Genomic DNA, 24,164 nt, shown 5'->3' with positions numbered 1-24,164 from the left:
CTCCCCTGATATGTCCAGGGACCAGTAAAGGTCCAGAATATACTCACTTTCTGTTTATATGCTAGGATTATAAAAGATCTTCACAAGAAAAAGGGATAAAACATGAGCATTCAGGAATGAAGAAGAAGAAGAAGAAGGAGAAGAAGAAAAAGAAGAAAGAAGAAAAAAAGAGAGAGAGAGAGAGAAAGAAAAAGAAAGAAAGAAAGAAAGAAAGAAAGAAAGAAAGAAAGAAAGAAAGAAAGAAAGAAAGAAAGAAAGAAAGAAAGAAAAGAAAAGAAAAGAAAGGTGCTGCCTCTCACAGTGAAGCCCAAGTTACTCTTTATGTTCATAGGACCTATTGCCCTCCTTGACCTCCCCCCAGGGCAGACCTCTGAGGTCAAGAGGCCTCAACTTCCCCAAGGGCAGACCTCCAAAATCAAGAGGCCCTGAAACCTTACTGGGAAACTGTGCTTTTGATCAACATAAAATATCTCCCTTTGCCCTATTTACTGCTTTTTTTGCCTTGAACATGTTTGCCTTGAACTTGTTTGACATTAATAGCAAACCCTCTCTTTCTTATGTTTTAATCTTCCTTTTTGTGTCATTTAAAAAAAAAAGTCTTTTATAAATAGCAAATGGATTTTACCATTAAAAAACCTCATCTGAGCCTTTCTGATTCTTTGTAGTGGAATTTAACCCATTTATGTTTATTGGGATTTACTAGTGTTTGATCTTGTTTCTGTTTACCTATATGTTTTCCATTTATTATATCTTTTTTTGGTTGCTTCTTCTTTTATTCCCTCATTTTATTACTCTTGCTGGACTGATCAAGATTTCTTTGGTTCTTTTATTTTCCTCTAGTCATTTAGAGGTTCTACATTCTATTTCTATTCCATGAAGATTACTGTTTAATTTTCAAGGACACACAGGCTTTTTCATGAAGATGGTACTGAAGGTAAAGAAGGAAGCCCCTGCCCCTCTCGAAGCCAAAGACAAAGGAAAGGCTTTGAAGGTCAAGAAAGCAGTGTTGAAAGTCATCCACAGCCATAAAAAAAGATCTGGACATCACCCACCTTCTGATGGCCCAAAACACTGCAGCTCAGGAGGCAGCCCAAGTCTCCTCACTACCAAGTCAGCCATGAAGAACACAGAGGATAACAACACACTTGTGCTCACTGTGGATGTCAAGGCCAACAAGCACCAGGTTAAATAGGCTGTGAAGCAGCTCTATGACATTGGTATGGCCGAGGTCAACACCCTGATCAGGCCTGGTGGAGAGAAGAAAGCCCATGTCAACTGGGCCCTGGCTATGATGCTTTGGATGTTGCCAACAAAATTGGTACTATCTAAACTAAGTCCAGCTGGCTAATTCTAAATATAAAAGTTTTCACTATAAAAAAGAAAAAAAACAAAAACAAAAACAACCCCAGCACATCAGAACTGCTGCTTCCTTAAGAGACCATCACATCCTTGGACATGGCAAAGTTTCCATTCTGCTATTTTTCCCCTGAGCTCACATCTTACCTGGGCTTCACAGCAGCCTGACAAGGGGAAGGAGGCGATTACCATGGCTATCAAGCTCTTAAATCTGGGTGTCAGAGTCAGCACTCACAGGTTCTCCACAGGTAAAAGTCCTCTGAGTCAGGCACTGTTTAAGTTAGTGACAGGCTCTCCCTGTAATCCATCAGCTGTGCTCCCTCTTTGGGTCTGCCCATTTTGGGGGGCCCTTCTGAGCAGGAAAGAGGTTGAGAATGTCCATGAGAAAAGCAAGCCACAAAGAGGGGTAAGGACTCAGAGAGAGAAGGAACAGATCCCTGTTTTAATACCTCCCTGTCCCACAACCTGGTCTAAAAGATTAAAAAATGAATTTGGCTAGCCCAAAAGTGGAAACAACCCAAATGTCCATCAATGGATGAAGAGATGAAAACAGTGCAGTCTGTCTATACAATGGAATAGTATCCAGCCATAAAAAGGAATGAAGTTTTGATACATGCTACAACATGGATGAACCTTGGAAACATACTAAGTGAAATGACGGACACAGAAGGACAAATATGTGACTCCACTTATATGAGGTACCTAGATAGTCAAATTTACAGAGACAGAAAGTGAAACAGTGGTTACCAGGGGCTGGAGGTGGGGGGAATGGGGAATTATTGCGTAATGGTTACAGAGTTTCTGTTTGGGATGATGCAAACATTTTGGAAATAGTGGTAATGATTGCACAACATGGTGAATGTACTTAATGCCACTGAATTGTACACTTTAAAAATGGCTAAAATGGCAAATTCTACATATATTTTACCACAATTAAGAAAGTGAATGTGGAGCGTTTTTCAGAGTGGGCTTGTTTCCTCCTCCACTAAGGAAGATGGGAGCCTGAGAAAGTTTCACACTTGGAATGTGCTCATTTCCTGCCCCAAATCCTTGCCTGGCTCCCGAGTGCTGATTGAGGAAAGGGCTCTCCTGTGGCCTCACTTCCAGGAAGTACATGCTCTGAGTCCCCTCCGCCTCCTCTTTTTTCTTCCTTCTTCTCTTTTTCCCAAACCGTTCTGGCCTTCCCCAGCCCAGGTCCTCCTAGAGCTGTTACCCCTCAGCTTCCCTAACCCAGGCCCCCTCTGCTGGTCCAGATCTCATTTTAAAATAAGCGAGTGTCCCCTGAACCACCTGGCAGGTTCCTGGTCCCTTGTTGTTTCTGTTTTTTGGCCCTGGATTACAGTTCCATGGCTGCTGTCTTGTCTCCTCTACTAAGAAGAGCTCCTGGAAACCAGCTATGCTGTCTTATTCATCTTTGCGGCCCTGGTCTCTAGGACAAGGTCGTTCACTGTGTCTATTAAACCAAGGTTGCGTAATAACATTACCATCAACAGCAGCAGAGGTCACTGAGATTTCCTCCATGCTTCTGAGGTGCCCAGCACTGTGCTAGGCACTACACCGGCTTTGTGTCATTTAACTCTTGGAATAACTCAGTGAGGTAGGTGTATTGTTATTATTCTCAAGTAAACGTGAGGAAAAAGCAGCACAGAGAGGTGAAGTGATTTGCCCAAAGCCACACAGCCAGTAGGTGGTAGAACTGGTACTGTCAGCCCAACCCCAGGGGTCTGGGGTGAGTGGGCTGGAATCTTGGATGAGGACAGTGTTGCTCCACGCTGGCCGATGAAAGCAGCAGGAGGGCCAATACTTAGGAGACCCCCGGGGCTCTGGGCAGGGGCTACCCTGCAGGCCCCATGTGTGGCGGGGAGGGGGGACGTCGGCCCCTCCTCCCCCCCACCTCCAGGACCCAAGGAAAACTCTGGGCCAGGCGGGAGCCGCAGAGGAGAGGGAGGCAGAGGTTAATGGAGGCCAGTAAGAGTCTCCATCACGCGGGTTTAAACAATGGAGCAGCGCACCACTTCACACGCCGCTGCGAGAACCATTAAAACCATTAGCGGGGCATTAGTGCTGCTCCAAGAACCGGAGGGACGGGAGGCGGGCGGCGAAGGAAGGTGCCGACAGCCTTCCTGCTCTGGACAGAGCAAGGGGTTGGAGGGGCGGTGGGAACCCAAAAAGCGCTGAACTAGGGGCTGCCCTGGGAGGACTGCTGAGCCGCGCCCCACCCCCCTGCCCCCCGCCCGGGGTCTCAGCCTCCGCTTTTATAAAATGAAAGTATGTGTTGGGGAAGGAACGCAGATGATTTGTCTTTCTCCTTTGGATCGGGATCTGATCTCTACTACGGGGTCTTGGTTCAAACTCTGCGATCTCAGGAAAGATCAGGGTCACATCACCCATACCATGGATATCAAATTATACATGTACCGCTGCAGGTAACTGAGCGTTTACAAGGTAGAGAGCGACCTCCACCCCACCCCAGCCCCCCACTAAATCCTTCTTCCCGTATTTCCTTAAGCATCGTGTATTTAAGGCGGCTCCCTGTTCCCAAGCCAAACAAAGCTCTCTGCCGGCTCTGCCAGCGTCTCTGCCAAGGACGTTTTCTCTCCACTAGCCCTGCTGGCGATCCGATACTCAGTACCCAGGTGGCACACCGCCTCACATTCTAAGGAGCACACCCTCATCCAGGAAGTGTGGGGAGAAGTAGGGCTTGCGGCCGTGGCAGGCGCACAGGTTCCGATGGAAGAGTTCTGAATTTCAATTCATGTTAGTGGCTGTGTGACCTTGAGCAAGTGCGGAACCTTTTTGAGCCTCAGCTATGGGACCTGTAAGATGAGGATGATAACGTGACCCTGCTGTGCTGTGAGGGCGAGGGGTGAAGTGTGTAAAGTGCCGGACATGGAACAGGTGCCTGAAACAACATCCCCCCTGCTCCCTCCCCTGTCCCTCCTCCCTTCCTCCCCTAAGCTCTTCCTACACACCGCAGAGTGTTGATTTTGCTTTTCCCTGTCTCCCTCACTGAATTGTGAGAGCCAGCAGGGCAGAGACTCTGTTCACCACTGTCTCCTTAGCACCTGAACTGTGCCAGCTTAGGTGCACGATGGATGGATGGATGGTTGGATGGATGGATGGATGGATGGATGGATGGATACAGGTGAGGAATGAGTGAATGACAGGAAAATTACACGACCAGCTTATCTGGTAGAGGAAACATCAAGGCCCAGAGGGTAAAGAGACTGAGTAATATGGAAATCAGCATCAAAAAAGCAAAGCAGGTTGTAAAATAGTATGTACAGGATAATTCTCTTTTCTAATCAATAGTCTGGAAGGGTGGACACCAAAATATTCAGTGATCTGAGTGGTGGGATGATGGTGATTTTTGTCACCATGCTTTTGCTTTTTGGCTACTGAGGCCATGTGTACGTGTATAATTTAAAAAATGTATGAAAGAAAATAGTGAGACAGAAAACAAAACCAGTGGCTGTGTGAAGAAGAGACCCTAACACTCCTCTTGGTGTATCTTACACACAGCCCTGAAAGGGGATTCGAAAGACTGCACCTGCTGGCCACCTCTGGCCCTACGAGCACAGCCTGCACCCCTCATTGGGACCTCACCTTATCAGAGAATGCTTTGGAACATTCTCCGAGACAGGCCGTACCTCATGAAATCTTGACACCCTGCCCCCTACAAGAAAATGTAGTCATCATCAATACAACTAAATTTGATTTCAGTTTTATATCTTTATGACTGTTTTCCCAAGTAAGGGGGGAAAAACCAATTTTATCAGGCTACCCTTGCCTATTTTTTTTTAAGATTTTTTTTTAAGTGGACCATTTTTAAAGTCTTTATTGAATTTGTTACAATATTGCTTCTGGTTTATGGTTTGGTTTTTTGGCCGCAAGGCATGTAGGATCTTAGCTCCCCGACCAGGGATTGAACCCACACCCCCTGCACTGGAAGGGGAAGTCTTAACTATTGGACCACCAGGGAAGTCCCCTGCCCTCACCTATTTTCAGCTCAGTGTGGACACAGCAATGACAGCTCCTTGCAGGTCTTGTGTCTTAGGATGGAGGTCCTGCGAGGGTGGAGTCTGAGCCCTAAATGTCTTGCATGTTGAGGAGACTGTAAATATTTGCTGCATTGGATCAGACGTCAAGAATCTTTTTTGCTTGTGTGAACAATATTATTAGATTTTGTATTACCTAATATCCTCTGTGGAGAAAGGTCCATTTCTCAGCACATTAATCCGACACAACTGGACAAAAGGTGACATGATTCTGTCCAGTTCACAAGCAAACTCCACCACCTGTTCGTTGTCTGCTCAAACCCAAGTGAGGGGAAAATGTTCTACTTGCCTCACCATTACAGTGTCTCCTGGATATCGAATGCTGGAAAAAAATGAATTCTTGGATTTTTCTCACCCAGGGTTTTTAGATGTAGAGCTTTGTTCAGCATTAATAAAATATCATTTATCCCAGCTCCCGTTACTTTAGAATTGGGCTTATTTCCCACACAGCCTGCATGAGTGATCTGCAGACAGACAGGTGTCTTCTGTTGGCAGCCCTTTCTGGGTCGGAGGGATGCTGCAGGGAATGAACTCCTTTCAGAGCCTTGTCTTGGGACACAGGGTGTGACAGCAGTGGAGCCAGTCCTGTGGCTGCGTCGGGGTGGGGAGCCATCGCCCACACCTAGGGGAGCCCTGCCCTGACTTCACTACAGGAAAGAAGCTACCAATTCAAGTATATGTATTTTTAGTTCCAACTCAAGCTGAAGAATCAAAGACATCTGGGTCCTTGGCCCCTCCTCGCTGCTGCAGATAAATAATCCAGTGAGCAATGCGACTTCTTGTTTCACCACGTGCCTGGCTATAGAACCAGGCTAACAGTGCTGGCTGAGAGGCTGGGGCCTTGAGCACTCACTGTGGTGCGTGGAGTGTGAGAGACTGACAACTGAAGGGCCCTAGGTACAAGGCGGGGTGCCGCTTCTCCTGCCAGGTGTGTGCGAGGAGGGTCTGTGCCTTTATCTCCTACCGCAGGAACGTTCAGAGGACCCCCATCTGGGAAATCAGGAATGGAGGCGAAGAAGACACAGTGAACTCCACTGTCAACTGAGGCCACCCCAATCTCAGCCTCAGCCCCAGCACCCTGGGGACAAACCCCTCCCACAATTCTCTCTCCCTCTGAGAGTAGCCTGAGCCTCTCCAGGGCAACTTATCCATCTTGTTTCATGAACTTCCGTTCATTCACAGATGCGCATCTAGTGCTTACATACCCAACGCTGTGCTTCTCCCACTTTCCTTTAGCTACCAAAACTCCTCATACTCTCCACACCGGCCACACTGGCCTCGCAAATTCTCGCCAGCACTGTCCTCCCTTGAGCCACAGGGCCTGTGCACAAGCTGCTTCCTCAGCCTGGAGCTCTCTTGCCTTCCGATCTTGATCTCAGCTCAAGCACCCCCTTCTGAGCCAAAGCTTCCTGACCCCTGCCTCGGTCCCCCTGCCATATCCATCTATGTGCTCGTGGCACCATGTGTGCGTACGTGTCACTCCTGCCTGGCACTGGTCACAGCTGCACCGTGATGGCTGATTACCATTCGTGTGTGATTTTTCCATTAGTGTCTGTCTCCCCCTAGATCATAAGGAGAGCTAGGAACAGTGCTGTGTTTGCTCACCCCCAGAGTCTGGCTCATGGAGTGGGGCTTCGTAAATATTTGTTGAATGACTGAATCCCTGCTGATGTACCTAACCTACAGTATTCATGCCCCACAGCTGGCAGGAATGTGTATACCAAAGGAGACATAACAGGATCCATTAACGCGGGACCACAGCGTGGGCTACACTGACCACTACTGGTTCCAGTGTTGAGCTGGACTGAGCACAATTTTCTGGGAAAGAAAGCGCCATGGGGCTGTACTCCTGGCTGTTTGGCTGTTCGAGTGCCTCTGTGCTTCACCCTGTGTGGTGGTGTTTAAATTTTATAACTATTAACAGAAGCAACACCCTTATAACTGGCACTGCTGAACAAAAACAACTCTGCTGTTGTGAGTTGAAAACCCAACACCATTTTCCCCACTGTTTTTGAGTACATGAAGTTTCTTAGGGATGCAACCATCATAGGATAGGCCATCTCAGGTGAAAAGATGCAAACAGCTCTACCACCCAGAGCCAAGCTTACTTCATTCCACCTTTGGAGGCTGAAGGGATGGGAGGGCACACCAGGCCTCCCCCTCGGGGCAGCGCAGAACTCCAGTCAACCAGCTCAGATCCTCAAACTGGGTGCCACAGCCCCAGATGCTACCTGAGCACGTCCCACTACATCACCTCGGAGCTGACTGTGGAGCCATCACCCCCCTCGGCGGACATGTGCTCAGGCTGTCAAGGAGACCAGCCAGGACGGAATGCACCCAGGGCTGGAAGTCAGACTTTCAACATAGGAGAAAGAACCCGTTCCCCAAGTCAGGCCTCAAAGCTACGGCAGGTTCACATGTCACAACAGATGAGAAAACCTGAAGCCGGAGGTGAGACATTATTCCTCTGGTTTTGGGCACTGGTGGAGGGAGGGGGTGGCACTCACCTAGTCCTTCTTTGCAAGCAGTCGGGCCACTTGCCTTGCAAAGGGCTAGAAGGTGGGCTGTGCAGGGAGGCAGGCAGGACAGGTTTTCTTTTCACAGCCTGTTTCCATGGTACCTGACAGCCCTGGGCAGTCCACAGCTGGGGAATCATAGACAGTCCGGGTGGGGGAAGCAGGGCCTTATCTCACCTGGGGCCACCCTCCAAGGCCCATCTTCCTGGCCGGTCTGGGCCCCAAGAATGACAGAGGCCACAGGCAGGCAGCCAGGGCCCACTCCAACCCCCCCCCCCCCCCCCCCCGCCGCTGCCTCCTTGGGGAAAGGAGGCAAGTGACGCAGCAGACAAAGGGCAGAGCAGAGAGAGAACAACACAAGAGCCAAGGTCAGCAGCTCTGAGCCACCCCCTCCCTCGCCCCTGCCCTGAAGGAACGTCTCACTAGAGACCCGGCAGGGCTGTCTGCCCAGCGGACCCTCTAACTAGGAACACATTCCTTCCCTCCCCTCTCAGCCTGGACTGCATGGCCCAGATAACAAGATAAGGGCCTCTTTGATTTCCAGAGTGTTTACACAGGCTGTGGCCCCACTTCTCGGAAAGGATCAACCACATCCAGGCGAGTTAGGGCGCCTCCAGGTGGGGTGAGGGGGGCCGGACGCCTTACCTGCTCCTGGGAATTCATCACGCGCAGCTTCATCTGCTTCAGGTATGTGGAGGTGAGGGGCATGTTGTAATCGATTATCCCGGAGACCAGAGGAGAGGGAGGCTCATTTTCTGGCAGAGAGAAGAAAAGGAAGCCCTTTTCAGCCTGTGCTGTGGGCCACCAGCAGCCTGGCATCCATGTGGGGAACCCAACACAGGGCCTGAGGAGGGGGAAGGGAGGCTGCAGGTCACCGGCTGTGGGCTCGCCCACTGTGTCTGACCGGTGGGTGTGGACTGCACGGTGCTGAGAAGCGTTTTCAATTAATTAGCGATGGTGTTTAGTAAGAGAGTTCACATTTGAAAATCAGCGATTTCTGACTTCCTTCAAAGATGGAAGGTCTGGCCACACAGGGCCCTCACTCCCACGTGGCCAACATGTGCTGCAGCTGAGCAGAGGCCTCTCCTTTTAGACAGGTTGCGAGGGCTCCGTTCTGCCACAGTCCCTACCCCTTCCCACGGCACCGCACCCCTTCACTCAGAGGTGAGGCTTGCCAGGTCCTTGAAGTCATTTACGTTTCCAAGTGTCCAACGCTGGTCTAAGCCAGTTCGCGTGCCACGCTGCCCCACCCCGTCCCCCCACCCCCACGGCATCCCTCCGGAGCACCGTCAGGGACCACACGGCTTACAGGTCTGGGCCAGGCCTCCAGGACACCCAAATTCTAGTTCCTCTTTCATCACATGGAGAGGAGCATTGTTCCTCCCGTGTATTGCTTTCTCGTCCTGAAGATCAAAGTAACGCGTGTTCCTTTTGTAGAGCATTCGCAAGAGTGTGGAAAGATGTAAAGAAGAATTTACAAAACCATAATTGCACCAAGCTTGGCATATGCTTCTGTTTATTTTTTCCCTGTGATTTCTCTTTTTTACATACTTGATATCATAATGCATACAGAGAATTACAGTCTGCTTTAAAAAAAATTTTTTTTTTGCTTAACATTTTCTCACAGGCATTTCCCCCACCATCAAAAATCTCGTTTTGCTTTGCAAATATAATTTTTATAGCTCTGTACTATTTTATCATACTTTCCTTAAGTCATTCCCTTATGACTGACTACCTAGGTTTGCTTTTGGGGGCTCCTATAAACACTGCAGGGAACATCTTTGCACGTGAATATTGGTCTGTATTTATGATCCTTTTTAGACCAGACTCCAAGACGTGGAATTCGTGGGTCCAAGGGTAGGAACACTCCGTAACTCTTTTTTTTTTTTAACTTTTTAAAATTTACTTTTATTTTTATTGGCTTCGTTGGGTCTTCGTTGATATGAGCGGGCTTGCTGTAGTTGCGGGGAGCGGGGGCGACTTTTCATTGTGGTACGTGGGCTTCTTATTGCAGTGGCTTCTCTTGTTGCAGAGCATGGGCTCTAGGCGCACAGGCTTCTGTAGTTGTGGCACGTGGGCTCAGTAGTTGTGTTTCACGGGCTCTAGAGCGCAGGCTCAGTAGTTGTGGCGCACAGGCTTAGCTGCTCCGCAGCATGTGGGATCTTCCCAGACCAGGGCTCAAACCTGTGTCCCCTGCATTGGCAGGCAGATTCTCAACCACTGCGCCACCAGGGAAGCCCCCTTGGTAACTCTTGAAATGTCTGGCCACACTGCCTTCTGCAAAGGCTCCTGCAGTGGACACTGCCCAGCCATTGTGCTCTGCATCCTCGGTGCCACTGTGGGTGCCACTCAGGAGAGACTGCAGTGGCACAGGAGTGAGTCAAGACGACGGGAAGGATGATTCAAAGGGAGCCCATCAGCTCTCTCTGCAGTCCAGCTTCCCTTCAGATGTCTCCTGCTGTGACTGAGCTCGAAATCCTGGAGCCACCTGCTGGGACCCATCACACGAAGCCTGGCCACATTTCGTCATTTAATCACTTGCCCCAGCTTTACCCTCTGTCCGGGGAACAGTCGTGGTTACCTGATCTCTGGCTGCCTCCTCCCCCTGCCTCCAAGGGCGCCAGGCCTTTGACCCAAGTGCCCCCTGGTGCCTAGTTCTGTTCGTGGGCTGGGGTTTGAGTGGTGCGAGAAGTGGAGCGAGAAGTGGGAAGCCTGCCCCCCTCAGCCAGCACCGCGCGTAGGAGATGGCTGGAGGGGTGCGGTGACGCAGCCCGAGGTGGAGGAAGGCGGGGATTTGCTGAACCTGCCGCTCCTGGAGCCGGAGCCGGAGCCCAGGCCAGACAGGCCCCTGCGACCTTGAAAACACTCTCCTGAGTAAAAAAACCCAGATGCCACAGGACAAATACTGTGTGATTCCACGCAGATGGAACATCTAGAACAGGCACATTCACAGAGACAGAAAGTAGAAGAGAGGTTACCAGGGACGGGTGTCTGGGAATGGGAAGTTACTGCTTCACGGGGCCACAGTTTCTGCTTGGCGTGACGAAAAAGGTTTGGAAATAGACAGTGGTGATGATTGCTCAATGGTGTGAATATAACTAACCACTGAGTTGTATACTTAAAAATTATTAAAATGGCACATTTTGTGTTGTAAATACTTTGCCACAATAAAGAAAAAAGGCCCCTGAAACAAGGGGGCAAAACTACCCAAAGGGTACCGGGCAGTTCCTACTTGGCGAGGATGGTAACAGCCCTGCAGAGAACAGGGTCCAAGAGTCTTGAGGTGGTGTCCTTCTGGTGACTGCACAGCCTGAATAACATTTCTTATCAAATTTCATATAAATGCAGAGCTTTGTTTTGCTGGATTTTTTTTTTTTTTTTCCTGTTGGTTGCACTGTGTGGCTTGTGAGATTTTAGTTCCCCAACTAGGGGTCAAACCCAGTCCCCCACAGTGAAAGCGGTGAGTCCTAACCAACTGGACCACCATCAGGGAATTCCTCGTTTTGCTTTTTAAAGCTATGTTGTCATATGCAGAATTTCTGTTCTTTCATGAGGAAGTAAATATCACTAATAAAATGTCTCAGAAACTGGCTTGACATGGACCAAACCTTTCTTTTTACTAAGGGATTTCCTCTTGGTTCTGTGGCAGAGGGCTTCTGTGACACCAGTGCACACTGGCCCCTTCAGCACAGATGCCTTGTGCTGTGGGGAAACGAAAATGCGTTTTTGTGACCGTAGGTCCTTTTCTTCTGGCCACCCCAGCATCAACCCAGACTTGCCCTCTTTCAACCCAGGGGCATGTCGGGACCCACCCCCCACCCCCCGCCAGTTCGATGAAGTTGGATGCAATATGTGAGACAGACACTGCAGCCACATTGAGATGATGTCACTTAAAAGAGCTGTGGTTCCTGTTTTGGAATGTGGGTCTTCAGATGGAGGATTCTGCCGTTTCCGTTTCATTTCCTCAAAGACATGGTTGTCTGCTGAAAAGCTGTTAGACAGCACGGCATGTGAGAAGGGCCCCCCACCCTAAGGGTCCCAGGGGGTCAGGGCCTCAGATGAAGACCTCATCAGGTGCCACAGCGACGCTCTATGTTTTGTTGTCCACGGAGGCCGGACACTGTGCTCCTTTACCGACGGTGACCCACGTCCTGCCTGAAAGCCATGACTGTTTACGAAAAGGTAACTTTCAAAAAGCCAGGGATAGCTTGGTTTAGGAAAAAACCCACAATGGCTGGAAAGGCACGCTTGGGGGGGGGTGGGAGAAGGGGTCTTCCTCGGCCTGTTCCCCCTGCAGCACGTCCACAGATCAGAAACTGCTTCCGGAGCCCAGAGGCGCGTCAGGAGAGCTCAGGAAGAGGCGGCCGGATGCCCTCGTCTGGGGGAAGCGGGGACATCCCAGGCACACACACGAATCCATCAGAGATGGGTATGCAGTGAACTGCTCGCGACTGCAGCTCCAGAAGTGAGGGTTCTGTCGGGCAGGCAGGAGACATTCCAGGTGAGGGAACGTGCCAGGGCGCTGGCTGTGGGAGGTCAGAGCTTGGCCACACCACAGTGAGGAGACAGGCAGGCAGGGGTTTTGGCAGCGGGCAGCCACGTGGTTCTGGGGGTGGTACGTGCCACACACGAGGATGATCAGCTTACTAGGAAAGAGCTAAGGCGCAGGGCCGGTGGCGGCTCCGTGGAGTCTGGTGCTCATGGGGGGATGGGGGCTGAGCTCAGGTAGACACACGAATGAGGAAGAAGCGGCTTCCCTGGGCTCTGCGGCACAGGCCAGGTCCCCGCTGCGGTCAACAAACAGAGTGGCCACGCCCGGGGCACTACCAGTAACCTGAGTCCCCTGGTGAGTTAGGAGCTAATGAGGGTCATGGAGCCGAAATAACCCAGGAGGTTGCTGGTGAGAGAAGCAGAGGAACCACCCAAAGAAATGTTTCGACACCTTTTTGCCAACAAAAACTGAAACCAACCCAAGCACGGGACTTCGTTTTACAGGTCTTGAAAATAACCGATGATGTAGAGGCTCTCCCAGGGCCAAGCTGAGCGCTGATCACAGCTGGGCTCCAGTGACATTTGCCAATCAACGCAAATTCCAGCTGAGGTGGTGGCCCGAACCGTACAGGTGGAACACAAGGTGGCACTTCTCATGAGTTTCCACCAATAGGATGGAAGAACTCCTCAGTCCAGAGACATCTGTAGCTTCTGGACGCCAGGACGAGACCCCTCGGGGGCAGAGCTGGGGGGTGAAGGACGCAGGCGTGATGAAGACCTGGCACAGAGGAGCCTTGAGACCCACCAGCCTGCCATGGGGCTCAGATTTGGAACTAGAGATCCCAGGCCTAGAAGGTGATGAAGAAACCTCTCTCCCAGGGGAAGTGAATCGACAGGTCAGTAAGTCTTCAAGGAGCACTGATGTGTGTGCATTCAGGGTGGGGACGGTGGGGGAAGGGCGTCGGGACAGTGCCTGCGCTCAGCAGGGCGGACTGATGGCGAGTCCATTAGCACTCCAAGGAGGAACAGCTCAGAGGGCTCTGGAGCAGCTCCAGGCAGCCTTGTGGAGAGGGGATCTCAACAGGACTTACGTTCAAGTTCAATCACTCAGGCGACAGCTACTGAGCCCTGCCAGAGCTCCATGCAGACCCTCCTGCGTAGGGAGGCTATGCAACCTCCCAGGTCACACAGAGAGTGGGTATGAGAGCAGAGAGAGGACAGGCCAGCATGGAAGAGACCGCAGGGGCAGAGGAACGAGCCGGAATGGGGTCACGTGGGGCAGGACAGGAAGGGGGGACCTGGAGGGGCCAGGCAGGGAGGGGGTTGGAAACCACAGGGGAATCTGGGCCCAGCTGCAAAGGCACCCCCACCTGCGTGGACGGCTCTCGCTGAGGGAGGGACCCTTCAGGAGGTGACTGGCATTGCCCACTGCTAACTCCTAGTCTGCAGCCACGCAAACAGTATTTCATCACGTCCAAGGAAAGTGAAACGTGCCCCCCAGGCCCCTCTCCCCGGCAGCCAGGGCTGGGCCCAGGGCACACCCCGTTCTCATCTCTGCCTTCCTCTCAGCTGGTGGAAGAGGAGCGCGGAGCCAGCAGGCCCTGGAATTTCCCATCCTTGGACTTCGCGATCCTCCAGGCTCCTTTGTTTGTGCTCCTGGCTCTGGGGGAGGGCACAGGACTGTCTAGGCACACCCCCCCCGCCCCCCGCCGGGACAAACCACTGAGCAGGGGAGGCTGCTTTGCTTCCTTTCTTTCTTTATAACACTAGGCCAGGAAGTGAGGCGTCCTCCCAGCAGCGCCTCCAGAAGTCTCCATCCTGTTCTCTGTCCCCCTCCCGCCTCCCCTTCCTGGGACAGGAACCTGGGGCCTGCCTCTGGGGCTTGGGGCAGGCTCCGATTTCCCGATTTCCCGGAGGGCGGGTGAGGGAGGACGGAAGGCTGGCAGAGCAGGGGTGCAGCTGACCACATCCAGAGAGGCTAGCATGGCGGGCGGAGACAGGGATCTCCAGGCTCTCAGCTGGGGCAGGAGAAGGGAGGACCTGCCAGCTGGCGAGGGTGGTCCAGGCGCTAGTGCCTCTGGCCATGAAGCAGACAGGGGAGTCTTTCGGCCTCTAAGGCTCTCCACTGGCAGCCTCCAGAAACCAAATCCTTCCCTTCTGCCAACGGCCAGGTTGGGGACCCAGGGTGCTTGGCTGGGTGGGTGACTGACCATGCATCTCTCTGTGGGATACCTGGACACTGGCAGTCTTGTGCCTGGGCGATGCAACATGAGGGCAGGGTGGGGGGCAGGCTGATGCTCCCTAGGCACCCACTGCACCAGGCGCCGTACAGAATGGGCTCATGTAATTCAACTGCATCCTCATGAAAACCCTGAGAGGGGGGAGTTCCCTGGTAGTCCAGTGGTTAGGACTTGGGCTTTCACTGCTGTGGTCCTGGGTTCCATCCCTGGTCAGGGAACTAATGTCCTGCAAGCCATGCAGCATGGCCCCCCCAAAAAGAGATGGGGGGTAGTGTTACTCCCGTTTGCGGATGGGACGATAAGTTCTCCTGCCTTCTGGGGACCTCAGACAAGAGATGTCACCATACCACCTCTCTGTGCCTCCTTTCCTCAGCTGTAAACCGGGACAGATACCTCACAGGATCATAGGAGCTGTGATGAGCAGTTAATGCTCAGAGAGGTACCTGAACCTGCTGAGGGACACACAGCAGGGAGCAGGGCGGCACTCCCAGGCCTGCCAGACCCCAAGCCCACGCCCTGAGACCCTGAGGCCACGCAGTCTCCTGCTCCCTCAGCATCTCCTCCTCTCCCTGCACTGGAAGCTCCCCTCCTGGGGACAGGGAAGTGGCATTCTGCCCAAGGACAGGCAAGGATGGGCATGGTGCAGCGTTACTCTGCCTGCCCTCTGTCCTGCCAGAGAGAGCCCCTAGACAGAGGCCCTGGCACAGAACCCATGAAGCCAGCGCGTGTGCTCTCTCCCTCTCCACCTCCCTCGGCCCCTCCCTCCCCCGGGGGGCGGGGGCATGGTGGTGGCAGCAGGAGACGCAACAAACTGCTGCTGTGCTGGGAATCCTCCTCAGATGAGGAGGAATGGAGCTGCATCCCTGGAGACCTTGCCGCCTCCCCTGGGGAGTGGGGGGAGGTGAGGATCGCCCTGCACACCCGCATGGAAAAGGGAGCAGGATAGACAGAGCCTGCGGACGCCCCAGAGCAGCCCACAAACACAGCCCCTCTTGGCCGGCCTCCGTTCCCCCAGGTTCTATGTCTGACTCTGCCAGTTGCTATGGAAACGATTAGGACAGCATGGGAGGGGACAGGCAGAGGGGCAGGCAGGGACCAAGCAGCCACCACCAGGGCCCGCGCCCCTGGGACCCAGGCAGGGTGGGAAGTGCAGCGGGGAAAGCCTCCTGCCCCACTGGCAGGTACCGAGCGCCGTCTTGGCGCAGGGGTTGCAGCAGCTTAGCCGGGGCCCGGCCACGTGGGGCAGGGGCCTCACTCAGGCCCCGGCTTGTTATCACAATAACTGCCACAGCCATGGCTCACTCCTCCTGCACAATAGCCCTGTGCCAGGACAGGGATGAACTCAAATTTCATCAGAACCCCACCTGCCGCCCCTGGTAGGTGCCATTATTAACTCCATTTCACAGATGAGGAAATTGAGGCTCAGAGAGGTGAAGTCACTTGTTCAGGACACACGGCTTTTGAGCATCAGAGCTGGGATCCAAGCCCACCCAGTGCGGCCCTGGAGCCCCCACTCTTAGACCAGGAAGCCAGCACTTCTGGGGGATTAACTAGATGAATTCCCGTCCCTCATGCTTTAGCGGTTATCCAGTGAGCTCAGTGAAGTGGCCATGGCCTGATGGCTCCCATAGACAGAAAGCCTCTGGGTTTGGTGAGGTGGCTGCTGTCAGGAGTCACATCAGGGACCACCAACTAGGAGGAAAACCCCACTCAACGCCTATGCTCTAATTCCTTTGCTGTCGTCGGACTTTGTTGGTTTTTCCCCGGTAACTGGTGGACGCCACCTGGGCACCACCAGATAAATGGCTCACCCTTCATTCCAAGTTTGTTCCCACCAACTTCAGCAACCTTTGTGGGCCTGATGCCTAGAGGCCCTGATAAGTCACCCACTGCGGCATCATTTCTCAGGGCTGAGTTATAGTCACACCAGCCAAACATAACGGCCTGTCTCGCTGTGCCAAGGCCACCTGCGAACAGATGGCCCAGACGTACTGGAGGCCTCTGGGACGTTCAGGCTGAGGCTGTGGGAGGACTGATGCAGGGAGTCCTTGCTGCGTCTCAGTGGGCAGGGCAGAGCTGGAGAGTGTAGATGTCGGTCTAAGGGACTGATTTCAGCTGATCACAAGTACTCTGGGCATATTCTTTCTTTTTTTAAAAAAATTTATTTATTTACTTATTGGCTGCATTGGGTCTTTGTTGCTGCACGCAGGCTTTCTCTAGTCTCGGAGAGTGGGGGCTACTCTTTGTTGTGGTGCATGGGCTTCTCATAGTGGTGGCTTCTCTTGTTGCATGGCATGGGCTCTAGGCATGCGGGCTTCAGTAGTTGTGGCACGTGGGTTCAATAGTTGTGGCTCATGGGCTCTAGAGCGCAGGCTCAGTCGTTGTGGTGCACGGGCTTAGTTGCTCCGAGGCATGTGGGATCTTCCTGGCCCAGGGATCGAACCCATGTCCCCTGCATTGGCAGGTGGGTTCTTAACCACTGTGCCACCAGGTGAAGTCCCACTCTGGGCATTTTCAACTCTAACCAATCCCCACAGATTTCCTGGGTGTGCACTGGGGGCAGGAGGCAGGGGACAAACACCACTTAGGTAGGCCTACTAATGGCAGGTGGGCGGCTACAGGGTAGGAGGGCGCACGCAGTGAGGGGTGTGCTCCTGTCCTCAGAGAGCATAGTCGGGTCAGTGAGACCAGATCCCTGTGCTGCCTGGGGTGAGATCTGGGTGGCAAGGATTGCAGAGCTTAGGAAGTGGGGCGAGGTGGCCATTTCCATCTGGAACCTTGGTAGGAGAAGAGTCTTGAAGGGCAGTAGGAATGTACTGTTGGTTTTTAAGTGAAACTTGACATTTAAAAAAAGTTAAAAAAAACAAAACAAATCTAAAATGAGGCTCTCTGGGCAGATCCATGGAACCACGCTGGCCTCTGGGAACTGTGACAACTGCTGGCCATGTGCTTTTCTGTTCATGCCAGCAAAGGGCAGGCCCTTCTGGGGGAAAGCCCCTCCCCTCACAGCCTCCCCCAGGCCTCTAGCATGCCCACCTCCTCCCCTACCTTTGGGCTCCAGGCCGTTGGAATTAAAGTGCATCCTCTTCTGACACTCTGTGCAGCTCATCAGGAACCGGGTCACAGCCTCTCGTGGAAGGAAGGCATAGGTCTCGGCGATCTGGGGGAGAGGGGAGGTTTGCTGTTATGTGGATCTGTGGGGAGGCGGCTTGGTCACCAGGTCCCCAATGGCTGTGCTTTGGTGGCAGGCACTTGGCCCTTGCCAGGAAGGGCAGGGATTTGAGGAGCAAGGGGCAGATGTCTTAGAGTCTCAGACACGGAAATGAATTTTGCAGAATATCACTAGTTTTAAAATTTTAAATTAAAGAAGCTTAAAAATTGAAAAAGCAAAACACTGAAACATCATCTAGTCTTTAACCTATGTTTTCATAAATTGAGAATATTCCTCTCAGAACATTTCATTGCTGCTGTTGGAGAATGAGTTGATAAACATTGCTCTAGGGTAGGAGGAGACAACTTTCCCTCTTAGAGATGGACAAACTGAGCCCCACTTACAGATCTACCGGCTCTAGGCCTATAAACAGAAGCCAAGGTTCTACAAGTTATTCCTTGATCTACTCACAGATCAAGAGAGCTGTGAAAGGCTGATGCCAAGGAATCAGGTTTTTCAAATTGTATAGGCTCTGAGGGACCCCCGTGTTCCAGGTGAGGTATGAGGCCCAGAGAGGTGAACCAATTCGCCCAAGGTCACACAGCTCCTGAGAGCAGTGCCAGACTAGAACCCAAGACCCAGGTCAACCCCTGTAGCTGCCTCCAGAGGGCCTCCCCAAGCTAGGGAGAAAGAGAAAGCAGTGTGGGAGGGAAGGTGAGAGATGGGAGGCAACACAAGAAAGAGGCTGGGGGTTGGGGGGGTGGGGGGGAGTGGGGTGTGGGCCCAGAAGCTCAGTCCTCTCCTCTTGCTCTGAGTTTTGGGAAACCCACTGGCCCTGGTGTGGCTGCCTGAGGGGGCCAGAGGGATCTCTTGGGCCCAGGTTCCCTGGCGAAGGCCGTGGGCTGCCCAGCTGCTGGTTTTCACGTTTCCCGGAGCCTGGGCCCTCCCGCTTCTCTCCACTAAGGGGCAGCATCACCCCAGTGTTCTGCGGTTCTCGCCGCAGCCCAGCCAGGAAAGTTGGCCCAGGGCGCTGGTCAGCCCACAGCAGGAGGGGCTGCTCTCCAGGACGCACCTGGTCTGCTCCTGCGGGATGCATGTGCGCCCTCCTCCATCTCTGCTGGCTAGGAAGTGGGGCAGGGTGAGGCAGAGTGGATGGGGTTGGGGGGCTTGCCGGCCCCCCCCACCCCCCCGGGCTGTGGCCAGGCCCTCAGAGGACTGGCTTAGGCTATGCTGCCTGTGGAGCTCCAGGGGCCACTCCTGCCTGGCGGCCAGCTGCAAATGCAGAGTTAATTTTGGTGACACAATTGTTATTTCTCAGCTGATTTGATGCTCTGCGGAGCAGGCAGGCTCCTTGATGAGTTATCTCCCTTCCAAATTCCCTGTCTGATTGCCTTCCTCTGGAGGTCAGGGACAAGGGCAAACCCTGCTCTCTGATTGGAGCCAGTGGTTGGGAGGGTGTGAGGGCAGAGGCATGGGGCGTCTCCTGCCACGCATGCGGACATCTTCATCCCATGCCCACAGCTGCCCGGAAGTCTTAGGGCCAGCAGGTCCCTCTTGCGCCTGTGGGGTTGGGAGGGATGGGTCCTGCTGAGGGGCTGCCGGCTGCAGGAGTAAAGGGGCACAAGGGAAGGACGCCCACTGGGCCAAGCAGAGGGCCAAGGCTGAGTTGGGCCAATAGATGACCTCCTAGGCGCCTGAGGTGTGGCATCCCTGGTCAGGCCACAGAAGGGCTGAGCTGAGGATGTGGAGGAAGAGGGTTGCAGTCTGCTGGGAAAGGAAGGTTGATGCCATGGGGAAAGAGGTCCTATTTTACTACATGGAGCTCACTAGCTGCTGGGCAGAGACAGAGTTTCTACAGGGCTCAGGGAGAGGCTTCCTGGCTGGACTGCTCTGCTGAGGGCTGCCTGTGGCATAGGCAGAGGCCCTGCTTGCCGCCTGGCCCACTGAGAGCACAGGGACAGTTACCAGAGAGCACCCTGCCCAGGGGCCGGAGTGACAGTCCCAGCTCCCCCAGCCTTGGCAGAGACCCAGCAGCATGCAAAGGCTGGCCACAGTGCTACAGGGAGGTGGCGCACTGGGCACACACCTTCTGGCCCTGGGTCCCACAGAGGGGCAGATGGGTTGGACCAGAGGCAGGTGGGTGAGAAGTCCTTGGAACTGTCCGAGGGCCCGGGAGGGAGGCCCTGCCCTGCGTGGCTGGAATGTCTGCAGCCTCGCTAAGAGCTCCCTTGGGAGTCAGTAAAGTGCAGAGTCCAGTTCCGCGCTGCTGCAGGGACCCGAATGGAGAAGGATGCCTTCCCCCACTGGGGCCTTCAGCCTCCTGTGGGCGTCTTTCGGTTATGCTCCTGCCTCATCCATGTGAGGAATGAGGCCTCCATTTCTGTTCGACTGTACAGATGCCCAAGGCCACAGGACCACAGGATGAGCTGAAATGAGGAGGACCATCCCAGCTGATGCCCTAGTCAGTAGGATGGTGCTTTTCAGATAGTTTCAGAGCTGCAGACACTGTTCTGGAAATAGACTCTTATCCTGAAGCCCAAAACATGACACAGATAAAGACTGAGCTGTTGCATTTAAGAAACGAAGCTCCAGGACCCCTGTCCCCGCCCAGCTGCCCTCAGCGGCCCTGGACTGTCTGTTGCCTTGCTCTCGGGCCTCCTGCCTGGACATTGAGACCCGTACATGAATCTGCCTTCTACGTTTTTCTTAGTGGTAAAAACTGAGTGAGATTTCGCTGGCGGGGAGAGCAGAAGCTATTTGCAGAGTCGCTGACTTGCAAGGCCCCGTTTTCACTCCCCAACTCAGAGGCCGACAAAGACAGATGAGGCCAATTGGGGGGATTTGCACCACTTTACAAGATCCTCCTTCTGCCCTGCGGGTGGATTAGCACGTGGTGGGCCTGAAGCAGCTGCTGACCACATCTGGCCCCAACTCCAAAGTGGTCTGGGCAGCCAGATCAGGACTCCAGAACCCAATCTAGCTTACCAGCACCCTGGGAGAGAGGTAGGAAGCAAAGGGGAATACTCTAATTCAGATGGGTGCACACGCCAGAAACGCCCCCTGAAAAAAGGACCAGTCCTCTATGTGGGTTCAGAGAACTTTGTAGAACCAACACTCCTGCCTTGGCAAGACTCCCTGAGATCCTCTGGACCTCAGGTCACTCTGCATCAGAGGCAACGTGAGGCAGGGGCTTCTTGCCCAAGATAGGTCTCCCCTGTACTCTCCGTCGTAAATAGCCATCTACCCCTGGCTCACCGACCTCCAGTTTCAGAAAGCTCATTACCTACCCTCTCCGATCCATTGCTGGACTGTGATAGGTGCTAGAAAGTTCTTTTCCCACTGAAGAATATGCCTCCTTTAATGCCCGTGAACAAGCCTGCCATCTCCCTCCAGTCTCCTGCTCCCTCAGGCACCCCAGCCCTGTGAGAATGTGGAAGGTCCCACATGCCCCCAGAGACAGCGAGGCAATCCCAGGATTCAGGTTTGGCAAAGCACACACAGGCAGATCCCGAAACCCCTCCTAAGGGCCTGATGCAAAGCCCGCAGCGCCAGGCTGTCCTCTCTGCAGCCATCAGCACTGAGTCTCCTTGGCGGGGGGGGTCTCTCCACAGGCACGGATGGGGCTTAGGAGCCAGGCTTGGGTTGACGAAAATGGGAGCAGGTGAAAAGAGGAGGACAAAACCATGCAGGCACCACCCCATCTCCCCAAAAGGAAAAGGGTGGCATGAGCAGGGTGACAGATGGGGAAGAGGGGGGAAGGGAGAGGAAGCACACAGGGGAGGAAGGAGGTGTGGCGGCCCCCGTGGCCTCACACCCACTGCAGGAGGGCCTGGCCTGCTCCCTCAGCCTTGGCCCTGCTGCTGAAATTCCAGCTCTGCGCACAGCCCAGCTGGCTCACTGCCAGTCATGTGCCAGCTCCAGGCTGGGCAGCGGGAAGTGGGGCACGCGGCGGGCATATGGACGAGAAGCCAGGAAGCGCAGAGCCAAGGGCTGGACGTCCGCTTGGCCCAGAGACGCGGAGCCTGGTGGGAGCAGCCTGCCCCGCCCTCTCTGCAGCGCGGAGCTCGCGGACCCCAGCCTTCATAAACACCCAGGAAGTGCCTGAGGGCGAGGCTTGGGGCTGGGCACCCAGGGGACCAGGGAAATCACGCGGTCCCATTGGCCCAAGCCTGTCTACTTCTACGAGCAAGTCGGTGGGCCCCACTCGCTGACCACAGGAGGTGTGTAGAGAGGTGGCGTATGTGGTGGTCAGGGCGCAGGCTCTGAGCCAGCTGCCTGGCTCTGAACGTCAGCTGGGTGACCTCAAGGCAGGTTTAATCAACTCTCTGAGCCTCGTCTTCCTCCTCTGTAAAATGGGGGTAACAGCAGCACCTGCTTCATCCCTACACCCTTCATCCACGTGACGGCTCAGAGAACTGGGGCAGGGGACGTGCTGAGTGCAGAGCCTGGCACGTGCCAACTCCCAGCAAGGCAAATTCAATGCTGAGAAAGTGTGCAGGGTGGCATCAGTACCAAGGGACCCACACAGGCCCCAGCTTGGGTATTCCTCCCTTTGTCTACGACCCTCTGGTGGAAATCCCCCCAGAACTCCTTTCCCAACATACAAGGGCTGAGGAGCAGGACAGGTCAGGGCAGATGGTACCTTTATCTCCTGCCTCCCTCAGCGCAACCCCTCATTTGTCTGAGGTCCTTGGCACGTGGGTCTCGCCTTAAGACGCATTTAAGGCAAAGGCCATCTTCTGAGGACAAGGACAAACTAGATTTTTGGATTTAAAAAAAACAAAATCCGGCCATACGGGGAAATTATAGACTTATACAGGCCACCTCTGCTGCACTCCAAGGCTATTTATAGAAGAACTTGGAGGGGTTTGCTTTCCCTTGGGTGAGGAAGCCTTGTCACAGAGGGGCAGGTTTCTAGGAAGCTGGAGAGGAAGTCAACAACACAGAGGGGTGTGAGGACACCGGCTGACTGCCACTTCAGTGCTGTGTGACTTTAGAGAGGTAGTTGAACTCTCTGGGTCTCAGTTTGCTGAACTGTGAAATGGGCCACAGCGCCTCTGTCACAGGACTGCTGTGAGGCCTGAATGAACATCAAGTGCTTGGCTTTACTGGTTTAGTGGTGGGCGCCGGACAAGCGGTTCAGAGCTGTGCACGAGCCATGGCGATGGGGAGGTTGCGGGGGAAGGGACCAGAACCCAGGCAGGCCACTCCTGTTCTGGCCGCCGTCCCCTCCACTGCCCCACGTGTGACATTTCTCACCCTGGGTTGCCACCTCTGCTCCCTTCTGCCTACCCACAGCTTAGACTGCTAGCTTATCTGCCACCTTCTCCAAGAAGTCCCCTTGGCTTAGCACTGAACGTTGGTGTCTGGAGGTGCCTTTGCTGAACGCCCAGGTGTACCTGGGTTCTTGTTCCCTCGAAGCTAGTCTTGGAGACATGTCTGTTTCTTGTGTCTTGGTTTTGCTCTCAGCCTCCTCACCCCAAATCCAGCTGTGCTCTCCCTGAGGGTGGGGCCCAGGTCCTAGACTTCCCCTGGGGACCTTCCGGCACTGACTTCCCAGGGTCAGAGGGGACTGAGTGAACTCACGCATAGGGAGGGCTCAGGTCAGGCCTGGCCCACAGTAAATGCCAGGGAAGCATTTGCTCTGACGATTATCCAGCCACCCCACCCCCAACCTCGGCCCCAGGCGGGGGCTGGGGGGATGGAGTGAAGCAGAAACCAGGAAGAGGAGGGCTTTCCTCCTGCCCTCAGCCCTCTCCTTCCCTCCCTCTCACTCCCTTCAACCTGCTTCTCCTTTGTGCTCAGACCACAGAGGCCGCCCCCTCGCCCCGTGAGCCATCTCTGGCTGCCATGCCCTTGCCCGGTGCCCCCCTGGGTCCCCAAAGGCCGTTTCACCACGCCTCAGCTCCCTGCCCCGCCCCTGCCCAACATGTGCAGAGCCCATGGCCTCCTGCCAAGGCCTGGGGCTGCCAGCAGAGGCAAAGAGACGGAAAGCTCACCGCGCGGTAGGTTTTCTTCTGCCCAGCGTGCTTGGGGGCTTTGCCTGGCTCCGCTGAGCTCTCCACATGCATCGAGTAGATGATGTCAAAGAAATCTTCCACCACAGCGACCCGCTTCAGAGAGATGCCCTCCGGCTCCGACAGGCCATCTGCCCCCTGCGACAGGGTGGACAAGCTGTGTTAGTGTCAGGGATGATGGCGGGGTGAGAGCTGGGCCCTGCGGCCGGGCAGTGGGTCGGGGGCAGGGACGCCGCTGCTCGCCGACCCCGCAAGGCCTCCGATGGTAGGCCTGGGGGCTGGGGGACAGGAGCCTGCTGAGAGGGCCGCAGGGAAGCGGCTACCAGAGTCAAGGG

At 54.1% G+C, this 24,164-nt stretch overlaps 1 protein-coding gene across 3 annotated transcripts in view; it reads right to left on the bottom strand.

The window, feature by feature from the left end:
- Positions 1–24,164, bottom strand: part of NOL4L (nucleolar protein 4 like) — a 125,799-nt gene that overhangs the window by 51,657 nt on the left and 49,978 nt on the right. For all 3 annotated transcript variants that reach the window (XR_009048509.1, XM_057703474.1, XM_057703475.1), the window contains exons 2-4: positions 23,812–23,967; positions 17,710–17,821; positions 8,576–8,685 (exon numbers count right to left, since the gene is read on the bottom strand). Coding sequence is in view for 2 of the 3 variants with exons in the window: in XM_057703474.1 (XP_057559457.1) it covers positions 8,576–8,685; positions 17,710–17,821; positions 23,812–23,967 (378 nt within the window). In the remaining variant the exon portion in view is untranslated. The remainder of the gene's footprint in view (positions 1–8,575; positions 8,686–17,709; positions 17,822–23,811; positions 23,968–24,164) is intronic.

The sequence above is a fragment of the Hippopotamus amphibius genome, chromosome 12, assembly GCF_030028045.1.
Source record: "Hippopotamus amphibius kiboko isolate mHipAmp2 chromosome 12, mHipAmp2.hap2, whole genome shotgun sequence".
Taxonomy (NCBI): domain Eukaryota; kingdom Metazoa; phylum Chordata; class Mammalia; order Artiodactyla; family Hippopotamidae; genus Hippopotamus; species Hippopotamus amphibius.
Note: the sequence above shows the minus strand (reverse complement) of the source record. Positions and strands in the feature narration are given on the sequence as shown.